Source organism: Aquarana catesbeiana, linkage group LG07, assembly GCF_042186555.1.
Source record: "Aquarana catesbeiana isolate 2022-GZ linkage group LG07, ASM4218655v1, whole genome shotgun sequence".
NCBI lineage: Eukaryota > Metazoa > Chordata > Amphibia > Anura > Ranidae > Aquarana > Aquarana catesbeiana.
In genome coordinates, this window is record NC_133330.1 from 109093380 (window position 1) to 109112376 (window position 18997).

At 45.3% G+C, this 18997-nt stretch overlaps 1 protein-coding gene across 2 annotated transcripts in view; it reads right to left on the reverse strand.

The window, feature by feature from the left end:
• ANKRD54 (ankyrin repeat domain 54) overlaps window positions 1–18997 on the reverse strand; it is a 100929-nt gene that overhangs the window by 61360 nt on the left and 20572 nt on the right. The window contains exon 3 of one of the 2 annotated variants that reach the window (XM_073592614.1): window positions 3482–3580. The exons of the other annotated variant lie outside the window; for it this stretch is intronic. Within the exon in view, the coding sequence (XP_073448715.1) occupies window positions 3482–3580 (99 nt within the window). The remainder of the gene's footprint in view (window positions 1–3481; window positions 3581–18997) is intronic. 2 annotated transcript variants of the gene reach the window in all.

The following is an 18997-nucleotide window of genomic DNA, read 5'->3' on the forward strand; positions in this document are numbered from 1 at the left end:
GAAAACTGTCATGATAAAGCGTCAGCCCTTACATTCTTAGTACTGGGTGAGGAGACAATGTAATTGAAACTAGACAAGAAAAGAACCCATCGCGCCCTTCTGGGAGAGAGGCATTTAGCCTCAGACAAGAATGTGAGATTCTTATGGTCAGTAAGAATGAGAACTGGCACAGTGGTACCTTCGAGGAGATGTTTTCATTCCATCAGGGCTAAAATGATCGCTAACAGCTCTCTGTCATCAATCTCGTAATTGCACTCCGCAGGTGACAATTTCTAGGAAAATTAGCCACAAGGACGCATAGCACTCTCAGGGGTAGGACGTTGAGACAGAAGGGCACCAACTCCAGTCTCAGAAGCATCAACCTCAAGGATAAAAGGTAACGTAGGATCAGGATGTGCCGACACAGGAGCAGAAACAAAGGCAGCCTTGAGACTCTCAAAGGCCTTAAGGGACTCCAGAGACCAACGCTGTGGGTTACCGTCCTTTCTGGTCACCTTTCTGGTCAGGAGCTTGACCAGAGACGAGAAGTTACGAATAAACTTCCGATAATAGTTGGCAAAGACAAGAAAACGCTGCAGAAGACGTAAACCCATGGCTCGGGGCACTGTAGGACTGCTGAAAGTTTCTCTGGGTCCATCGAAAAACCAGCAGTGGAAATGACATAACCCAGGAATTTAACCTGTTCACGATGGAATTCGCACTTCTCCAATTTACAATATTGTTCTCTTAGTTTCTGAAGTACACGACAGACATCTGTGTGGTGGCTCTCCAGGGATATAGAAAATATGAGGAGAATATCTTTGAGATAAACCACTACACATAACTGCAACAAATCTCGAAGGACATTGTTAATAAACTCCTGGAAGACTGCCGGGGCGTTACAAAGGCCAAAAGGCATTACGATGTACTCATAATGGCCTGTTCTGGTTTTAAAACGTAGTTTTCCACTCGTCGCCCTCCTTAATCCCCACGAGATTGTATGCCCCTCTCAGATCAAGCTTCATGAAAACCATTGCTCCTTTGAGGCGGTCAAATAACTCCGTAATCAACGGAATCAGATAGGCATTCTTAATCGTGAAACGACCGAGACCCCTATAATCAATACAAGGTCTCAGTTCACCACTCTTCTTCTTCACAAAGAAGAAACCAGCACCAGCAGGAGAAGAGGATTTGCAGATGAAACCTCGAGAAAGTGTGTCTGCAACATACTCTTGCATGGCCTTATCCTCCAAGACCGACAAAAGGTAAACCCAACCACGAGGGGGTATGGCACCAGGTTGAAGGTCAATTGCGCAATCATACGACCAGTGTGGATGCAAACTACCGGCTTGACTTTTGTCAAAGACATCACTAAAATAGCGGTACTCGTCCAGCAGAGAGGAGAGTGAAGAGGTGCACAGGACCTTGGCTACCTTCTGGAAGCATGTCTTACTGCATTGTGGTGACCAGGAGAGAACCTCAGCACAGAGCCAATCAAAAGAGGGGTTGTGCCTCTGTAACCAAGGACAACCAATAACCAGCAGAAACGTAGGTGAGGAAATAGCTTGGAATTGTATTATCTCATGGTGAAAAGCCCCTACGACCATGGACAACTGAACAGTCTCATGAGTCAGGCTGTAGAGGTCTCCTGTCAATAACCTCAATGGCAAGTGAAGTGTCACACAGCTGCAGCAGAATCGAGTGCTTCGATACAAAGGCAGCATCAATGAACAGGCCTGCAGCCCAAGAGTCGATTAGAGACTATATCTCGACGGACGACTCAGCCCAAGAAAGGGTAACCAAAACCAGGGGCTTATCCTTCTGGATAACTGGGGACGAAACAATGCCACCTAAGGTCTGTCTGTGACAGGACCTTAAGGTTCGGGCGTTCCCTGGACTGGCAGGATAAGACTTCAAAAAGTGACCTAACTGGCCACAATAAATGCACAATCTCTCCCTACTCCTAAGGGTTCTCTCATCCGCAGAGAGACGCGTGAAGCCCAAGTGCATGGGTTCATCTTCATAGATAGATTAGGTACCAGGAGGCATGGGAGGTGAGGGAGGCAAGGGTGGGACTGCAAAGTTCGGAGACAAATGTACAGGAGGCTTCCGCAAGCGCTCCTTAAAAGGGAGTCTGGAGTCAATGAGGATGGCAAAACATGATCTATTTCTTCAGCTCAGTGGGTATATCTCGGGCTGTTATCTCATCCTTGATGGTATCCGAGAGACCATGAGAAAAAGCAGCCACGAGGGCCTCATTGTTCCAAGCAATCTCTGCTGCCAGAGTATGGAATTCAATGGCGTTAATCAGCAACAGTTCTCATACTCTGTTTGATGGACATGAGGCACTTGGCAGCAGAAGTGGTGCGCATGGGAATGTCAAAGACGCCAAAACTCAGGGTAACTCAAGACAACAGGTTTTTGCACCTCCCATGGAGGGTTTGCCCAGGCCAAGGCTCTCTCAGAAAGCAAAGATATCATGAAACCTACTTTGCTGCTGTCCATGGGAAATGCCTGGGGCAGCACCTCAAAGTATATCTCAACCTGGTTGAGAAACCCTCTGCATTGGACTGGATCGCCCCCAAATTGCTAGGGAAGCGGAGAGGAATCAGACATAACACTCGAGGCGGGTGCCTGCACAGAGACTGGAGCAGCAGCAGGGATTGCCTGCAACACAGGTTGCACCGGAGCAGCCACAGTGGGAGATTCCAGGTGAGCCGTGCGCCACAGCAAACCGATCCATGCGGTGATCCCGCTCATCCAATCTGGAAAAAATATTACCAACAAGTGGATTGACTGCACCTTCTGAATTCATGGACCTCGCCTACTGTCAGAAACCATGAATCAGACAGAGACAGAACTACAGTTAAATCCCACTTGTTTAATAATAATAATTAGAAAAAAGGTAAATAGAGCAAAGATAGTCAAAACATAGCCAGAGTTCATGAAGCAAAATGGATAGTCAGACAAGCCAAAACATCAGGGAGCCAGAGATGAGCATAGTAGAACAGCAAGTAGGATCTGGAGCCAGAAGGAACGTCAGCCAAGCAAGTCTTCAACAGGAACACAGGAGAGCCTCTCTAGAGATGTGACCAAGGCAAAGGCAGAGATTATCTGGACTGGATAGCTTAAGAAGGCAGGACTAACGAGCAGGATATGATCAACAGGCGAGTCACTGTGGAGAGATAGGAGCTAGCAATTAGCAGACAGCTGAGCGGCCAGCTTTAAGAAGGGAAGGGCTGAGCTCAGCCCTGACAAATACCCATCTCATAAGCCTCCGATTAAAATAGCCAATCACCGACTCATGTTAGTTGCAGGGTGTTGAAGCTGAAACTCCTTTGCCAATAAGGTAATTTCCTTGAAACTATTGTGTAGTTAGATATAAACAGCAGCTTTTAATACAAGTATTTTGCTGTTTTAGACACTCCTTTAAAAACTGAATGTAACCAAAATATGATACAAGCCACCAAAGAAATCTTAGCCATTCACTATGTTATCTTACCAATTTGGTCATTTCCATTGCAGGAAGCAAAGTGCAGGGCTGTACGGCCCTTGTCATCAGCCGCACATGGATCTGCGCCTTCATCTAGCAAATGCCGGACTGAAAAAAAAAAAAAAAAAAAAACAACATTGGTAAAATTAATTCTACAGCGCATTAGATAATATATTTTAAAGACCAGATCCAGGGTGAGCACAGAGTACAGCAAGAGTTCCTAATGCCCTATTTAGGTCTTCTCCCCTCCAGTAGATGGTGGTCATTTCTGTTGTTTTGAACAACGCTAACATAATGATATAAAAGCAGAACAGTGTGCCCAGGAAGGCAGGAAGCCCAGTTCTTTTCAGTTTAGGCTAAAGCTGGCCATACATGGATTGAAATTTAAACCGGTTTAGCAGGGACTGGCCGAATTTCGATCCATGCATGGACAGGGAACTTGTACAACCACGCAGTCAGATTTCCCCTGCTTGATCAGTGCCACCAGCTAAAGCCAGCAGCACCGATTAGTGTACTCTGATGACAGGGATGTCTCCGCGCTGTCAGAAAACAATAGCTCATCAGGGAGGATTCCTCCATTCATATCAAGTGTGTGGATGGGGGAATCAAGTCAGTTTTTATTTTGTTCAACCCACTGGTTGAACAAAAAAAAAAAAAAAAAAAAAAAAGATCCCTCTGTGGGCTGCCTAACAGTAAGATTGGTGGCAGCAGCAGGATCTGATTTTCTGCAGGGGAAAGCACTGGAGAGGAGGGGAGTATTGCCACAAAAGCTGTTTTGGATTCAAGTTTTCTGCTGTGACATCAGCACAGCTTGATCAGGAATGCTGTCAAAACACGACTACATACAGCAGAGTCTGATGGGCTCCTCGTGTTTGCCTTCATTCTCAGCCTTGCAATACAAGGGTTGTAATAAAAGTGATATGAAGAGTGCTTACACTGCATTTAAAATACAATTTTAATGAGTGCATAACAGCATTAAATTATGTTTTCATCTGCCAGGAAATCAGCCTTAAAGTGTTACTAAACCCACAACAGTAAAATCAGTCAGTATGCAGTAAAGGCTAGTCCATGACCTTTACCCTCAGTTTCTTTAGCAAGGCAGTGGTCGTCTTGGAGGTGTGTTTGGGATCGTTATCATGTTGGAATACTGCCCTGTGGCCCAGTCTCCGAAGGGAGGGGATCATGCTCTGTTTCAGTATGTCACAGTACATGTTGCCATCATGGTTTCCTCAATGAACTGTAGCTCCCCGGTACCAGCAGCACTCATGCAGTCCCAGACCACGACACTCCTACCACCATGCTTGACTGTAGGCAAGACACACTTGTCTTTGTACTCTCACCTGGTTGCCACCACACATGCTTAACACCATCTGAACCAAATACGTTTATCTTGGTCTCATCAGACCACGGGACATGGTTCTAGTAATCCATGTCCTTAGTCTGCTTTTCTTCGGAAAACTGTTTGCGGGTTTCTTGTGCATCATCTTTAGAAGAGGTTTCCTTCTGGGATGACAGCCATGCAGACCAATTTGATGCAGCATGCGGCAAATGGTCTGAGCACTGACAGGCTGACCCCACCCCTTCAACCTCTGCAGCAATGCTGGCAGCACTCATACGTCTATTTCCCAAAGACAACCTCTGGATATGACGCTGAGCACATGCACTCAACTTCTTTGGTGGACCATGGCGAGGCCTGTTCTACGTGGAACATGTCCTGTTAAACCGCTGTATGGTCTTGGCTACCGTGCTGCAGCTCAGTTTCAGGGTCTTGGCAATCTTCTTATAGCCTAGGCCATCTTTATGTAGAGCAACAATCCTTTTTTTTCGATCCTCAGAGAGTTCTTTGCCATGAGGTGCCATGTTGAACTTCCAGTGACCAGTATGAGAGATTGAGAGCGATAACACCAAATTTAACACATCTGCTCCCCATTCACACCTGAGACCTTGTAACACTAACGAGTCACATGACACTGGGGAGGGAAAATGGCTAATTGGGCCCAACTTGAACATTTTCACTTAGTAAATTTTAGCAAATGGCTGCAATATAACAAAGAGTGAAAAATTTAAGGGGGTCTGAGTACTTTCTGTCCCCACTGTATATACGTATATATACAGTGGGGACAGAAAGTATTCAGACCCCCTTACATTTTTCACTCTTTGTTATATTGCAGCCATTTGCTAAAATCATTTAAGTTCATTTTTTTCCTCATTAATGTACACACAGCACCCCATATTGACAGAAAAACACAGAATTGTTGACATTTTTGCAGATTTATTAAAAACGAAAAACTGAAATATCACATGGTCCTAAGTATTCAGACCCTTTGCTGTGACACTCATATTATTTAACTCAGGTGCTGTCCATTTCTTCTGATCATCCTTGAGATGGTTGTACACCTTCATTTGAGTCCAGCTGTGTTTGATTATACTGATTGGACTTGATTAGGAAAGCCACACACCCGTCTATATAAGGCCTTACAGCTCACAGTGCATGTCAGAGCAAATGAGAATCATGAGGTCAAAGGAATTGCCTGAAGAGCTCAGAGACAGAATTGTGGCAAGACACAGATCTGGCCAAGGTTACAAAAAAATTTCTGCTGCACTTAAGGTTCCTAAGAGCACAGTGGCCTCCATAATCCTTAAATGGAAGACGTTTGGGACGACCAGAACCCTTCGTACAGCTGGCCATCCAGCCAAACTGAGCTATCAGGGAGAAGAGCCTTGGTGAGAGAGGTAAAGAAGAACCCAAAGATCACTGTGGCTGAGCTCCAGAGATTCAGTCGAGAGATGGGAGAAAGTTGTAGAAAGTCACCCATCACTGCAGCCCTCCACCAGTCGGGCTTTATGGCACAGTGGCCCAATGAAAGCCTCTCCTCAGTGCAAGACACATGAAAGCCTGCATGAAGTTTGCACAAGAAGCCTATCCTCTGCACCAGGGATATGCAATTAGCGGACCTCCAGCTGTTGCAGAACTACAAGTCCCATGAGGCATAGCAGGACTCTGATAGCCACAAGTATGACACCCAGAGGCAGAGGCATGATGGGACTTGTAGTTTTGCAACAGCTGGATGTCCGCTAATTGCATATCCCTGCTCTACACCTTTAACGCAGAGTTCCACCCACTTTTACAAGGTGGTTTTAAACTAAAAACCACCCCTCCATCCATCGTTTTTGGATATAGATATGTATATATAAACACACAGTTGTGCTCGTAAGTTTACATTCCCTGGCAGAATTTATTATTTCTTGGCCATTTTTTAGAGAATATGAATAACACTAAAACATTCCTTTCACTCATGGTTAGTGTTATTATCAATCAACTGTGTTTACTCTTTTTAAATCATACATCACAACAGAAACTACCCAAATGACCATGATAAAAAAAGTTTACATATCGCAGTATTACCCCTTTTAACATCAATGAAAGCTTGAAGTCTTTTGTGGTATTTGCGAATGATGCTCTTTATCTTCTCAGATGGTAAAGCTGCCCATTCCTCTTGGCAAAAAGCCTCCAGTTCCTGTAAATTCTTGGGCTGTCTTGCATGAACTGCACGTCCGAAATCTCCCCAGAGTGGCTCAATGATATTGAGGTCAGGAGACTGAGATGGCCACTCCAGAACCTTCACTTTATTCTGCTGTAGCCAATGAGAGGTCGACTTGTCCTTGTCTTTTGAATCATTGTCACGATGGAATGTCCAAGTACGTCCCATGCACAGCTTCCTGGCTGATGAATGCAAATGTTCCTCTAGTATTTTTTGATAACATACTGCATGCATCTTGCCATCAATTTTGACCAAATTTCCTGTGCCTTTGTAGCTCACACATCCCCAAAACAACAGCGATCCACCTCCGTGTTTCACAGTAGGAATGGTGTACCTTTCATCATAGGCATTGTTGACTCCTCACCAAATGTACTATTAATGGTTGTGGCCAAAAAGCTCGATTTTGGTCTCATCACTTAAAATGACTTTGTGCCAAAACGTTTGAGGATAGTCTCTGTGCTCTTTGGTATATTGTAAGCGGCATACTTTGTGGCATTTGCATAGTAATGTTTTTTTTCTGGTGACTCGACCATGCGGCCCATCTTTCTTCAAGTGCCTCCTTATTGCGCATCTTGAAACAGCCACACCACATTTTTTCAGAGTACTGTATTTCACCTGAAGTTATTTGTGGGTTTTTCTTTGCATCCCGAACAATTTTCCTGATAGTTGTGGCTGAAATTCTAATTAGTCTACCTGACCGTGGTTTGGTTTCAACAGAACCCCTAATTTTCCACTTACATAGTAGGTGAGGTTGAAAAAAAAAAAAAAAACACAAGTCCAACCTACGTGTGTGATCATATGTCAGTATATCCCTGTATGTTGTGGTCGTTCAGGTGCTTATCTAATAGTTTTTTGAAACTACCGATGCTCCCCGCTGAGACCATTGCCTATGGAAGGGAATTCCACATCCTTGCTGCTCTTACAGCAAAGAACCCTCTATGTAATTTAACCACTTAAAGACCAGCCTTGTTTTGGAATTTAGGTGTTCACATGTTTAAAACAGTTTTTTTTGCTAGAAAATTACTTAGAAAAAAAACAATATATAATGTTTGGGGGTTCTAACACCCTAGAGAATAAAATGGTGGTCATTGCAATACTTTTTTTCACACCATATTTGCGCAGCGGTCTTACAAGCGCGCTCTTTTTGGAAAAAAATCACTTTTTTGAATAAAAAAAATAAGACAATAGTAAAGATAGCCCAATTTTTTTAATATTGTGAAAGATAATGTTACGCTGAGTAAATTGATACCCAACATGACACGCTTCAAAATTGTGGCCGCTCGTGGAATGGCGTCAAACTTTTACCCTAAAAAATCTCTATAGGCGACGTTTAAAAAATTCTACAGGTTGCACGTTTTGTGTTACAGAGGAGGTCTAGGGCTAGAATTATTGCTCTCGCTCTAACGATCGCGGCGATACCTCACATGTGTGGTTTAACCACCGTTTTCATATGCGGGCGCTACTCACGTAGGCGTTCACTTCTACGCGCGAGCTCGTCGGGTGTTTTAAAAATAAAAAATTTTTTTACTTTTCTTATTTATTTTTACACTGTTTTTTAAAAAAACATCCCTTGTAATAGAAAAAATCATGACAGGTCCTCTTAAATATGAGATCTGGGGTCAAAAAGACCTCAGATCTCATATTTACACTAAAATGCAATAAAAAAAAGAAGTCATTTAAAAAAATTACATTGAAAAATGTGGCTTTAAGACGTATGGGCGGAAGTGACATTTTGACGTCGCTTCCGCCCTGCGGTGTCATGGAGACGGGTGGGCGCCATCTTCCCCTCACTCGTCTCCATGCACAGCTAGGGAAAGAACGCGATCGCCTCCACCGCTGCCGACGGCTCCGGTAAACGGCGGAGGGCACCGGATCGCGGCGGGAGGGGCCCTCTCCCGCCACCGATAAAAGTGATCTTGCGGCGAATCCGCCGCAGAGACCACTTTTATCTTGTAGCAGACTGCTGCCCGAAAACGGGGATACCGGGTTATGGCAGCTAGCTGCTGCCATAACAAGATCCGCCGCCAAAGTTAGGACGTATATGTACATGCGGCGGTCGGCAAGTGGTTAAGGTTAAAACCTCTTTTCTTCTCATTTTAACGAGTGGCCACGTGTCTTGCCTCCAGTTCTAATCCTTCTTGATTAGAGTTTAAACATTGCTGATTGGCATTCTCAATTCCTTGGATATCTTTTTATATCCCTTTCCTGTTTTATATAGTTCAACTGCCTTTTCCCGCAGAACCTTTGGAAATTCTTTTGTTTTCTCCATGACTCAGAATCCAGAAACGTCAGTGCAGCACTGGATGAAAGATGCAAGTGTCTGTCACGAGTCCAGAAACTCATTGACACATACTAATTACAAGCAAACAGATCACAGGTGAGGATGGTTACCTTTAATAGCCATTCAAACCCCTTTGTGTCAGCTTGTGTGCATGTTATCAGGCCAAAATCACCAGGGTATGTAAACTTTTGATCAGGGTCATTTGGGTAGTTTCTGTTGTGATTATGATTTAAAAAGAGTAAACACTGTTGATTGATAATAAATGGCTTCAGCCAAACACTAACCATGAGTGAAAGAAATGTTTTAGTGTTATCATTCATATTCTCTAAAAAATGGCCAAGAAATAATACATTCTGCCAGGGTATGTAAACTTACGAGCACAACTGTGTGTTATATATACATATCTATATCCAAAAACTGATGGGCGGAGGGGTGGTTTTTAGTTTAAAACCACCTTGTAAAAGTGGGTGGAACTCCGCGTTAAAAGTGTAGAACAATTAAAAGTGTTGCAAAACGACAAGTCCCATCATGCAGCTGCCTCTGGGTGTCATACTTGTGGCTATCAGAGTCCTGCTATGCCTCATGGGACTTGTAGTTCTGCAACAGCTGGAGGTCCGCTAACTGCATATCCCTGGTGTAGAGGATAGGCTTCTTGTATAATAATGCATACAGACTTGGGACTAACACATGAATATGCTTTGATCTAAACCATTCCATTGTAGCTCTGGCTGTATGTTCAGGGTCATTGCCCTGCTGAAAGGTGAACCTCCGCCCCAGTCTCAAGTCTTTTGCAGACTCTAACAGGTTTTCTTCTAAGATTGCCCTGTATTTGGCTCCATCCATCTTCCCATCAACTCTGACCAGCTTCCCTGTCCCTCCTGAAGAAAAGCATCCCCACAACATGATGCTGCCACCACCATGTTTCACGGTGAGGATGGTGTGTTCAGGGTGATGTGCAGTGTTATGCTGCGTACACACGATCAAACATTCCGACAACAAAATCCATGTTTTTTTTCTGATGGCTGTTGGCTCAAACTTGTCTTGCATACACATGGTCACACAAAGTTGGACGGAAATTCCGAACGTCAAGAACGTGGTCACGTAAAACACGTACGACGAGCCGAAAAAAATTAAGTTCAATAGCCAGTGCGGCTCTTCTGCTTGATTCCGAGCATGCGTGGCACTTTGTGCGTCGGAATTGTGTACACGGAATTAACAAGAACGGATTTTGTTGTCGGAATATTTGAGAACCAGCTCTCAAATTTTGTGTGGCAGAAATTCCGATGGAAAATGTTCGATGGAGCCCACACACGGTCGGAATTTCCGACAGAGAGCTCCCATCGAACATGTACGGGGCATAAGTTTTCCTCCTCACATAACGTTTTTTGCTTTTATGCCAAAAAGTTCTGTTTTGGTCCCATCTTACCAGAGCACCTTTTCCACATGTTTGCGGTTTCCCTCACATGACTTCTCGCAAACCGGACTTGTTATGGCTTTCTTTCAACAATGGTTTTCTTCTTGCCACTCTTCCATAAGGGCCAGATTTGTGGAGTGCACGACTAATAGTTTTCCTGTGGACAGATTCTCCCTCCTGTGCTGTGGATCTCTGCAGCTCCTCCATGGGCCTCTTTTCTCCTTCTCTGATTAATGCTCTCCTTGCCCGGCCAGTCAGTTTAGGCCAGGGGTAAGCAACCTCGGCCCTCCAGCTATTTTGAAACTCCCATCAGACTTTGCAAGACCCTGACAATCACAGGCATGACTCCTAGAGGCAGAGGCGTCATGGGATTTGTAGGTTCACCACAGCTGGAGTGCCAAGGTTGCCTACCCCTGGTTTAGGTGGACGGCCATGTCTTGGTAGGTTTTCAGTTGTGCCATACTCTTTCCATTTTCCGATGATGGATTGAACAGTGCTCACTGAGATGTTCAAAGCTTGGGATATTTTTTTTTATAAAGGAAAAGAAACACAGCGCCTCTAAGTAAAGTACTGGTAAACCATTTAATAAGTCAAACGTGAAACTACTCACAAAGGGAGCATAAACACAAGTATGATAGTAATCCTGCAGCAAAATCCGGGGGTGGTTTTCTCCTAAATGTCCGTGTCTCTGAAGTGCAGCTGACAGCTCGTGCAGGTGGATTCCAGCATTCTCAGCCTATGAGAACAGCAGAGAACACAGGGGCGATCGGAGATGACATCACTTCCTGGTGTAGGGTGAGAGGAGGTGGCTTCGCGCTCGGAGCATGCTTACTCCTTCCCTCAGGCCATCTGATTGCTTTTGCTGCAGGATTACTATCATGCTTGTGTTTATGCTCCCTTTGCGAGTAGTTTCACTTTCGACTTATCATTAAATGGTTTACCTATACTGGACTTAGAGGCGCTATGTTTCTTTGCTTTTGTTGCATTGCAGAGACTGCGTCTAGCTCTTTACACTGGCTGCCCATAGTGCTGGTACATGGATTCCTCCCCCTCTTCATCTTAAAGGCTGTTGCTATGGACTTTGTCCCTCCTATTGAGACTCTTTTAATCACATTTATTTGATCTGTGTACACCTCCAGGGTCTCTCCTCAAACAATCGCTGAGTTTATTTATTTTTTTGTATATTTAGTTATAACCTAACCCTGCTTTAAAACTTCTCCACAATGAACTAGAACACATCTGTCATCACGGGGAGCCAGTGCGGTACACTCTCTCGCTTATCTACTCCTCCTTGATTCGACCAGTGAAGGGGTTCACTCCCCCGTTCCGCTCTAAATGGGAAGCGGAACTTGGCATTCAATTCACTGACTCCCAGAGGGAGAAGATTCTCCACTTTGCACAGAAATCCTCTATAGCCACCAGAGTCCAAGAGATCTGCTACAAAATTATGACCCAATGGTATGGAGTACCTACTACTCTGCACCATTTCTTCCCGCAGGTCTCTAGCCTTTGTTGGCGTTGTGGCACTGCAGAGGGAACGATGCTGCATGTTTTTTAGGCTTGTCCCAAACTATCCCCTTTCTGGCTTGAGGTGACTCGCACGATCAAACACCTGACTGATGTCTCCTTGGAGGGGAACCCCGCAGCCTGCCTGCTTCACCTTTCGAAGTGACCCATTAAGAAATACAAGGCCTCTCTCACCATCCAGCTACTGAATGCTGCCAAGGCATGCATCCCCCTCTGTTGGAGATCGGAGAATCCGCCGATGAAGTTTCTGTGGTTTTCTAAAGTGAACAAACTAAGAGACATGGAGGATCTCACTGCCACCTTGCACAACAGGGAGGAGACCTTCTGGGAGACCTGGAGACCCTGGCAACACTTTATACTTGGACGCTTATCTCCGTGAGGTTGCACAGTCTGGCTGACCCATTAGGCTTGGTCCTCTCCCTAGTCGGGGGCGCTACGCTACCTTTCCTTACCCTACTTTTCTCCTATCCTCGGCTATCTGCCTCCACACTCCACTATGCTTCCACCTCTCCCCCTCGCCTCACTCCCTTTCTCCCCTGGTCTTTGTCCCTTTCACGCTTTTAGGGTTATCTGACCCTATTCCTCCCCCTTTTCCCCCTTCGTTACACACCCTCCTCCGCTCTTACCCATCATGGGCTGTTTTGACCAGATACTGTGAATATCCTGATGTGCATTACTTATTTCATGTGTCCCATGTTTGGGCCCACCTGGCTTTTGGGTTGCTCTGCCTCCCAAACAACTGTTAAAATTTAAATTAAAAAAATGTTATTGTACTGCATAGCTTTGCATACGTTAGAATGCCTTCCCGGCTTCGCACACCGATAGTATTTCTATACCGTATTTTTCTTTTGCCTTATTTACGGTGCAGAGCTGCAGTATCTGTTATGTTTACCTCATTTCATGACCATGTTTGATTTTTCTGTCTGATTTTTATTATGTATCTCTGCTATCTGTGTTGAATGTTATACGCACTTTTTATGAAAATAAAGGATTAAATTAAAAAAAAAAAAAAAAAAAAAAAAAACTTCTCCACAACTTTATACCTGACCTGTCTGGTGTTTCTTGGCCTTCATGATGCTGTTTGTTCACTAAGGTTCTCTAACAAACCTCTGAGGGCTTCACAGAACAGCTGTATTTATACTGAGATTAAATTACACACAGGTGAACTCTACTAATTAGGTGACTTCTGAAGACAATTGGTTCCACTAGATTTTATTTAGGGTTATCAGAGTAAAAAGGGCTGAATACACATGCGCGCCACACTTTTCAGATATTTATTTGTAAAACATGTTGGAAACAATTATCATTTCCCTTCCAATTCACAATTATGTGCCATTAATGTTTTTGGTTGTAACATGACAAAATGTGGAAAATTTCAAGGGGTATGAATACTTTTTAATGGCACTGTACTAAAACTTGAGAGTGCAAAATTGGGTGCAGCTCTGCGTGGTAGCTAATCAGCTTCTAACTTCAGCTTGTTCAATTAACTACTTGCTGACCCAGCCTTTTTCTGACATTTGTTGCTTAGAAGTTAAAATCAGTATTTTTTGCTAGAAAAAAAGTTAGAACACCCACATTTTTTATATATATAATATTAGCAGAGACCATAGAGAATAAAATGGAATAAAAAGGAGAATGGGTGGGACTTTAAAAGAGGCCATGACTTGTAAAGTCAATATACCTCCATCCCTATTGCGGTTTTATAAAGAAAGAGGGTTGGGTCTTGAGGCATACGGCTACAAACAAGTAATGAGGGCAGTAGCGTATCCAGGGTATGGCACATATGGCAAGTGCCATGGGCGCAATATGAAGTGGGCGCTGCTGAGTGGCTGGGCAGCAAGGCTTTCTCCTGCATAATTATATTGCTTATATGTCAACTTGTGGCTGAATAGGACCTGCAGTAGTGTGAAAATCCAGGGATTGGCGAGTTAGCCAGCTGTATGTTCACTGTGCAGTTCCGATGAAAGACTTCACCTGTCAGATCTAAGATGTGATGTCGGGTATGGGCAGGACTGCACCTGTCAGACCCGCCCCCTCTATCAAACAACCAGTGTAATGAAAGAGCTGACTCACATGATACTTCATTACATATAATGCTCCTCCCCCTCCTCCCTTACACAAAGTACAGCAGCCCCTCCCCTCTAGCAGGTTGTAACTAAGCCCCGCCCCTCCCCCTACGTCCTTTCCAGCATGAGCAGCTTCTGTTAGTATACACAGGGAGAACACTGCAGGTGAATGTAAGGTGAGTGTATAGTGAGAGGAGGCTGAGCTCTGATTGGACACTGGGGTATCGGACATGCACAGGAGGGACTTCAGGTCCCAGCATGTCAGCTGCTTTCTGGGGAGGTTTGTTGTTATGCCATCACTATGTACAGTGCTGAGGACATACTTCCTGGGTACTACATGCTGTGTGATGTTCCAGCCACTCACTGTGCTGGTGGGGGGGAATGTGTCGTCAGGCTGGCCTCCCCCTCAGCTGTCTGTATGTTCTGGTGGGATCTCTTGTTGCAGATACTATATCTCTCTGCAGATTGGATCTGTCCAGTGTGTGGGCTCCGGGGCCCCCTACAGGAGATCTGAGAGGAGGATCAAGCACCTAGGGGTGTCAGGCAGTAAAGAGAACCTGTCATCGTCCATTTAGATCAAAGTAAGGCCCCATTCACACTGTGCCGCCCCGGGCATCAGCGGTAAAGCGGCACTATTTTTAGCGCCGCTTTACCGTCACTTTAGCGGATCTATTCGGCCACTAGCGGGGCGGTTTTAACCCCTGCTAGCGGCCAAAAAGGGGTTAAATCCGCCCACAAAACACCTTCGCAGAGGTGTTTTGCCGATGATATAGCAGCGCTGCCCCATTGATTTCAATGTGGAGGAGCGCTGAGTTCACCTCTCCAAAGAAGCTGCTGGCAGGACTTTTTCTGATGCCCTGCCAGCGCACTGCTCCAGTGTAAAAGCCCTTGGGCTTTCACATTGGAGTGAATGGAGCCGCTTTTTCAGGGCGCTTTGCAGGCGCTATTTTTAATGCTATAGCGCCTGAAAAACACCTCAGTGTGAAAGGGGTCTAAAAGATAAGTACTACAGCCGGGCGCTCCATTGCTGACACCATCCCTGCACTCTCCTGCCATCTGTCTGTCTGTAAGGGACTTGGTGAATGCTTTGCTCTGTGCCAAGGCCGATCCCTGATGTGGGGAGACATATAGGCCCCTTTCACACTGAGGCGCTTTGCAGGCGCTAAAGTGCTAAAAATAGCACCTGCAACGCACCCTGAAAGAGCCGCTCAATGCAATCCAATGGGAAAGCCCCGAGGGCTTTCACACTGGAGCGGTGCGCTTGCAGGGTGGTCTAAAAAGTCCTGCAAGCCGCATCTTTGGAGCGCTATAGGAGCGGTGTATTTACTGCTCCTAAAGCGCCCCTTCCCGTTGAAAACTTTGCAGGCGGTTTTAACCCTTTTTTGGCTGCTAGCGGAGGTTAAAAATGCCCCGCTAGTGGCTGAATAGCGCTGCTAAAACAACGGTAAAGCGCCGCTAAATATAGAGGCGCGTTACCGCCGGCGCCTGCAACGCTTCAGTGTGAAAGTAGCCTAAAGCTGACATTTACCTGAAAATCGAATTGGGTATACACTGTTTATTTTTTCTCATTCAACCAGCAGGCTGAATGAAAAAAAAACTGACAGCTTTTGGCAACTCTTTCATTACACTGGTTGTTTGACAGAGGGGCGGGTCTAAGTAGCAGTCCCGCCCATATCCAACATCACAGCTTGGATCTGACAGGTGAAGTCTCTGATCTCTCTGAGCTGAAAATAAGGAGGACATTACTGGGGGGGGGAGCCGGCCCAGCAGAGGAGGACAGTACACAGTGCCTGACTGGAGAGGTGAACGGGACACAGTGACAGAACAGAAGACGGACACTGACTGACTGATGTGGAAAGGTATGGTAATATTAAGGGGGGACAGAGTAGGAAACTACCATGTACACAGCCTCTAACCATGTCCTATCCGCAGTATCTGAAAGATGGGTTTCAAATGTTTTGACAGGGGCGCAGTTTCAGTGGTTGCCATAGGCGCCATTTTCACTAGATACGCCTCTGAATGAGGGATAAACAATAGTATATTTATTACATGTACATATGAATACATGAAAGAAAGGGACATAAAAAAAACGTTGCTGATATAAAGAACATATACAATACATAGCTGTACATATATTCCAACATAATGAATTCATGAAAAAAATTAAAATTGTAAAAAAATAAATAAAAAGGAGTAGCTACATCCTCCCTAATTCCACATGGACAATATAAAAGAATTAGGGCTGCGAAAATTAACGATTAATTCCTCGATTAATCGTTCAATTTTTTGATCGATCAAAATTTTTTTGATCGGTAGGGGCCGCTTTGGGCCAAGCTGTGGCTGCAGCGCAGCGCTCCGCTCCCTCCTCCTCCACTATATGTCATACACAGTCTGCGGGCATCTCCCGCTGTGTGTCTCCGAGCTGAGTGTGAAAACTTTGGCTGCGCTGTGAGAAAAGTCCCGCCCTCCTCATAGATCAGCTCGTGTGATAGACACAGTGCTCTGTCTATCGCACGAGCTGATCTAGGAGGAGGGCGGGACTTTTCTCACAGCGCGGCCAAAGTTTTCACACTCAGCTCCGAGCCACACAGCGGGAGATGCCCGCAGACTGTGTAATCCAGGCACAGGCACTGACTACAGTGAGGCTGCGATTATGGGCACGGTGAGACTGCATTATGGGCACAGTGAGGCTGCGATTATGGGCACGGCGAGGCTGCGATTATGGGCATGGCGAGGCTGCGATTATGGGCATGGCGAGGCTGCGATTATGGGCACGGCGAGGCTGCGATTATGGGCACGGCGAGGCTGCGATTATGGGCACGGCGAGGCTGCGATTATGGGCACGGCGAGGCTGCGATTATGGGTACGGTAAGTCTGAGATTATGGGCACGGTGAAACTGCATTATGGGCAAGGTAAGGCTGAGATTATGGGCACGGTGAGGCTGAGTTTATGACCTGTGACATCCTAGCCATGCCCCGCTATGTCCAGCTTCGGCCGTTGCCATTACAACGGTGCTAAATCAGCTAAAAGTAGTTGGATCTGTATGTGCGCTATAATTAATTGAAATTAGTCGATTAAAAAAAAATTGATTAATCGAACACGAAAATTTTAATCAGTAACAGCCCTAAAAAGAATTGTATACAGTCAATCATAATTCTAAAAATCCCAAGTGGGTAATCGGATAGTAGTCAAGTTGTGGTGACGTCGCATCTAGGAAAGCTCTACTCGTCAGGAGCAGTGTGGGGTATGTCTAAATGTATCTGTAAAACATATAACCAATAAGATCTAGTGATCTGCCATGAATGGAAGGGAGGGCGTAAAAACGAGAGAGGACAGAAAAAATATCCCTATTGTACCTGGCAGATCACCCTGGAAACTTCCCATAAAGGTATAGGAAGCCGAGGACATGGCGAGGGCGTCATTTATGGGAGCTGTGGCAGTATGGATAGTATGGGAAAGTCAACCACCTAAGGGAAAAAACAATACCGGAGTTATGGCATGTAGCTGTCTGCAGCCATAACCACGGTATTTAACGTCAAAATCATGACGTACATTCCCAGTTAGGTAGTTAGCGCCCGGTCCCGATGGCTTCACAATTTCTTATTATAAAACCTTCCAAGCTCAACTGGCAACTCACTTTGTCACTGCCTTCAACGCAATATTCGATAATCATGCCATACCTCCAGACCTCTTGCAAGCCAGCATATCTGTCATCCCTAAGCCCGAGAAGGACCCGCTCCTCTGTGCAAGTTATAGGCCTATCTCCCTCCTTAATTGTAATTTGAAATTATTTACGAAAATTTTGGCTGAACGAATAGGCTCTGTTCTCCAACGCATAATCCCACTAGACCAGGTGGGCTTTGTCCGCAACAGAGAAGCGCTGGACAACACTATTAGGATGATAAATGTAGTGGCTAGAGTCAAACGCCTTAACATCCCATTCATCTTGTTGTCCACAGATGCCGAAAAGGCATTTGACAGGGTGAACTGGACTTTCCTCTTGGCTACCCTGCGACACCTCGGCATGCCGGCCCCCATCCTAGCTTGGATATCTGCCCTTTACTCTTCCCCTACCGCATCAGTTAGAGTGAACGGGATGACCTCCAACCCCTTCAAAATAAGTAATGGTACGAGACAGGGATGCCCACTTTCCCCGCTCCTTTTTATACTTTCCCTATAACCCCTATTACAACACATTAGGCTTAATCCGGACATTAGAGGACTCGAAACGAGCACCTACCACCATAAAATTGCTGCCTATGCGGATGACCTGCTATTTTACATTTCGGACCCGCATACATCTCTCCCAATCTTGTTATCAGAAATACGCCAATGTGGAGAGCTCTTAGATTTTAAAATAAATCTCCAAAAGTCAGAGGCGCTAAACATTTCTCTTACTCCTGGCTCCCGGGCTTCCCTTAGCGGCAATTTTCCCTTCCGGTGGACTCCCCAGGCCATCCAATATTTAGGCACTAAAATCCCCTCTGACTTACACCTCATTTACCAACTCAACTTTCAACCACTCCTGAGCGCTTTCTCCTCAGACCTAGACAGATGGAGGAACCTGGCGGTCTCCTGGTTTGGTAGATGCAATGTCTTAAAGATGAATATCATGCCGAGACTGCTTTACCTCTTACCAGCACTGCCTGTTGGGATACCACAGATCTTCTTCCGTAAGTTACGCTCAGTCTTTA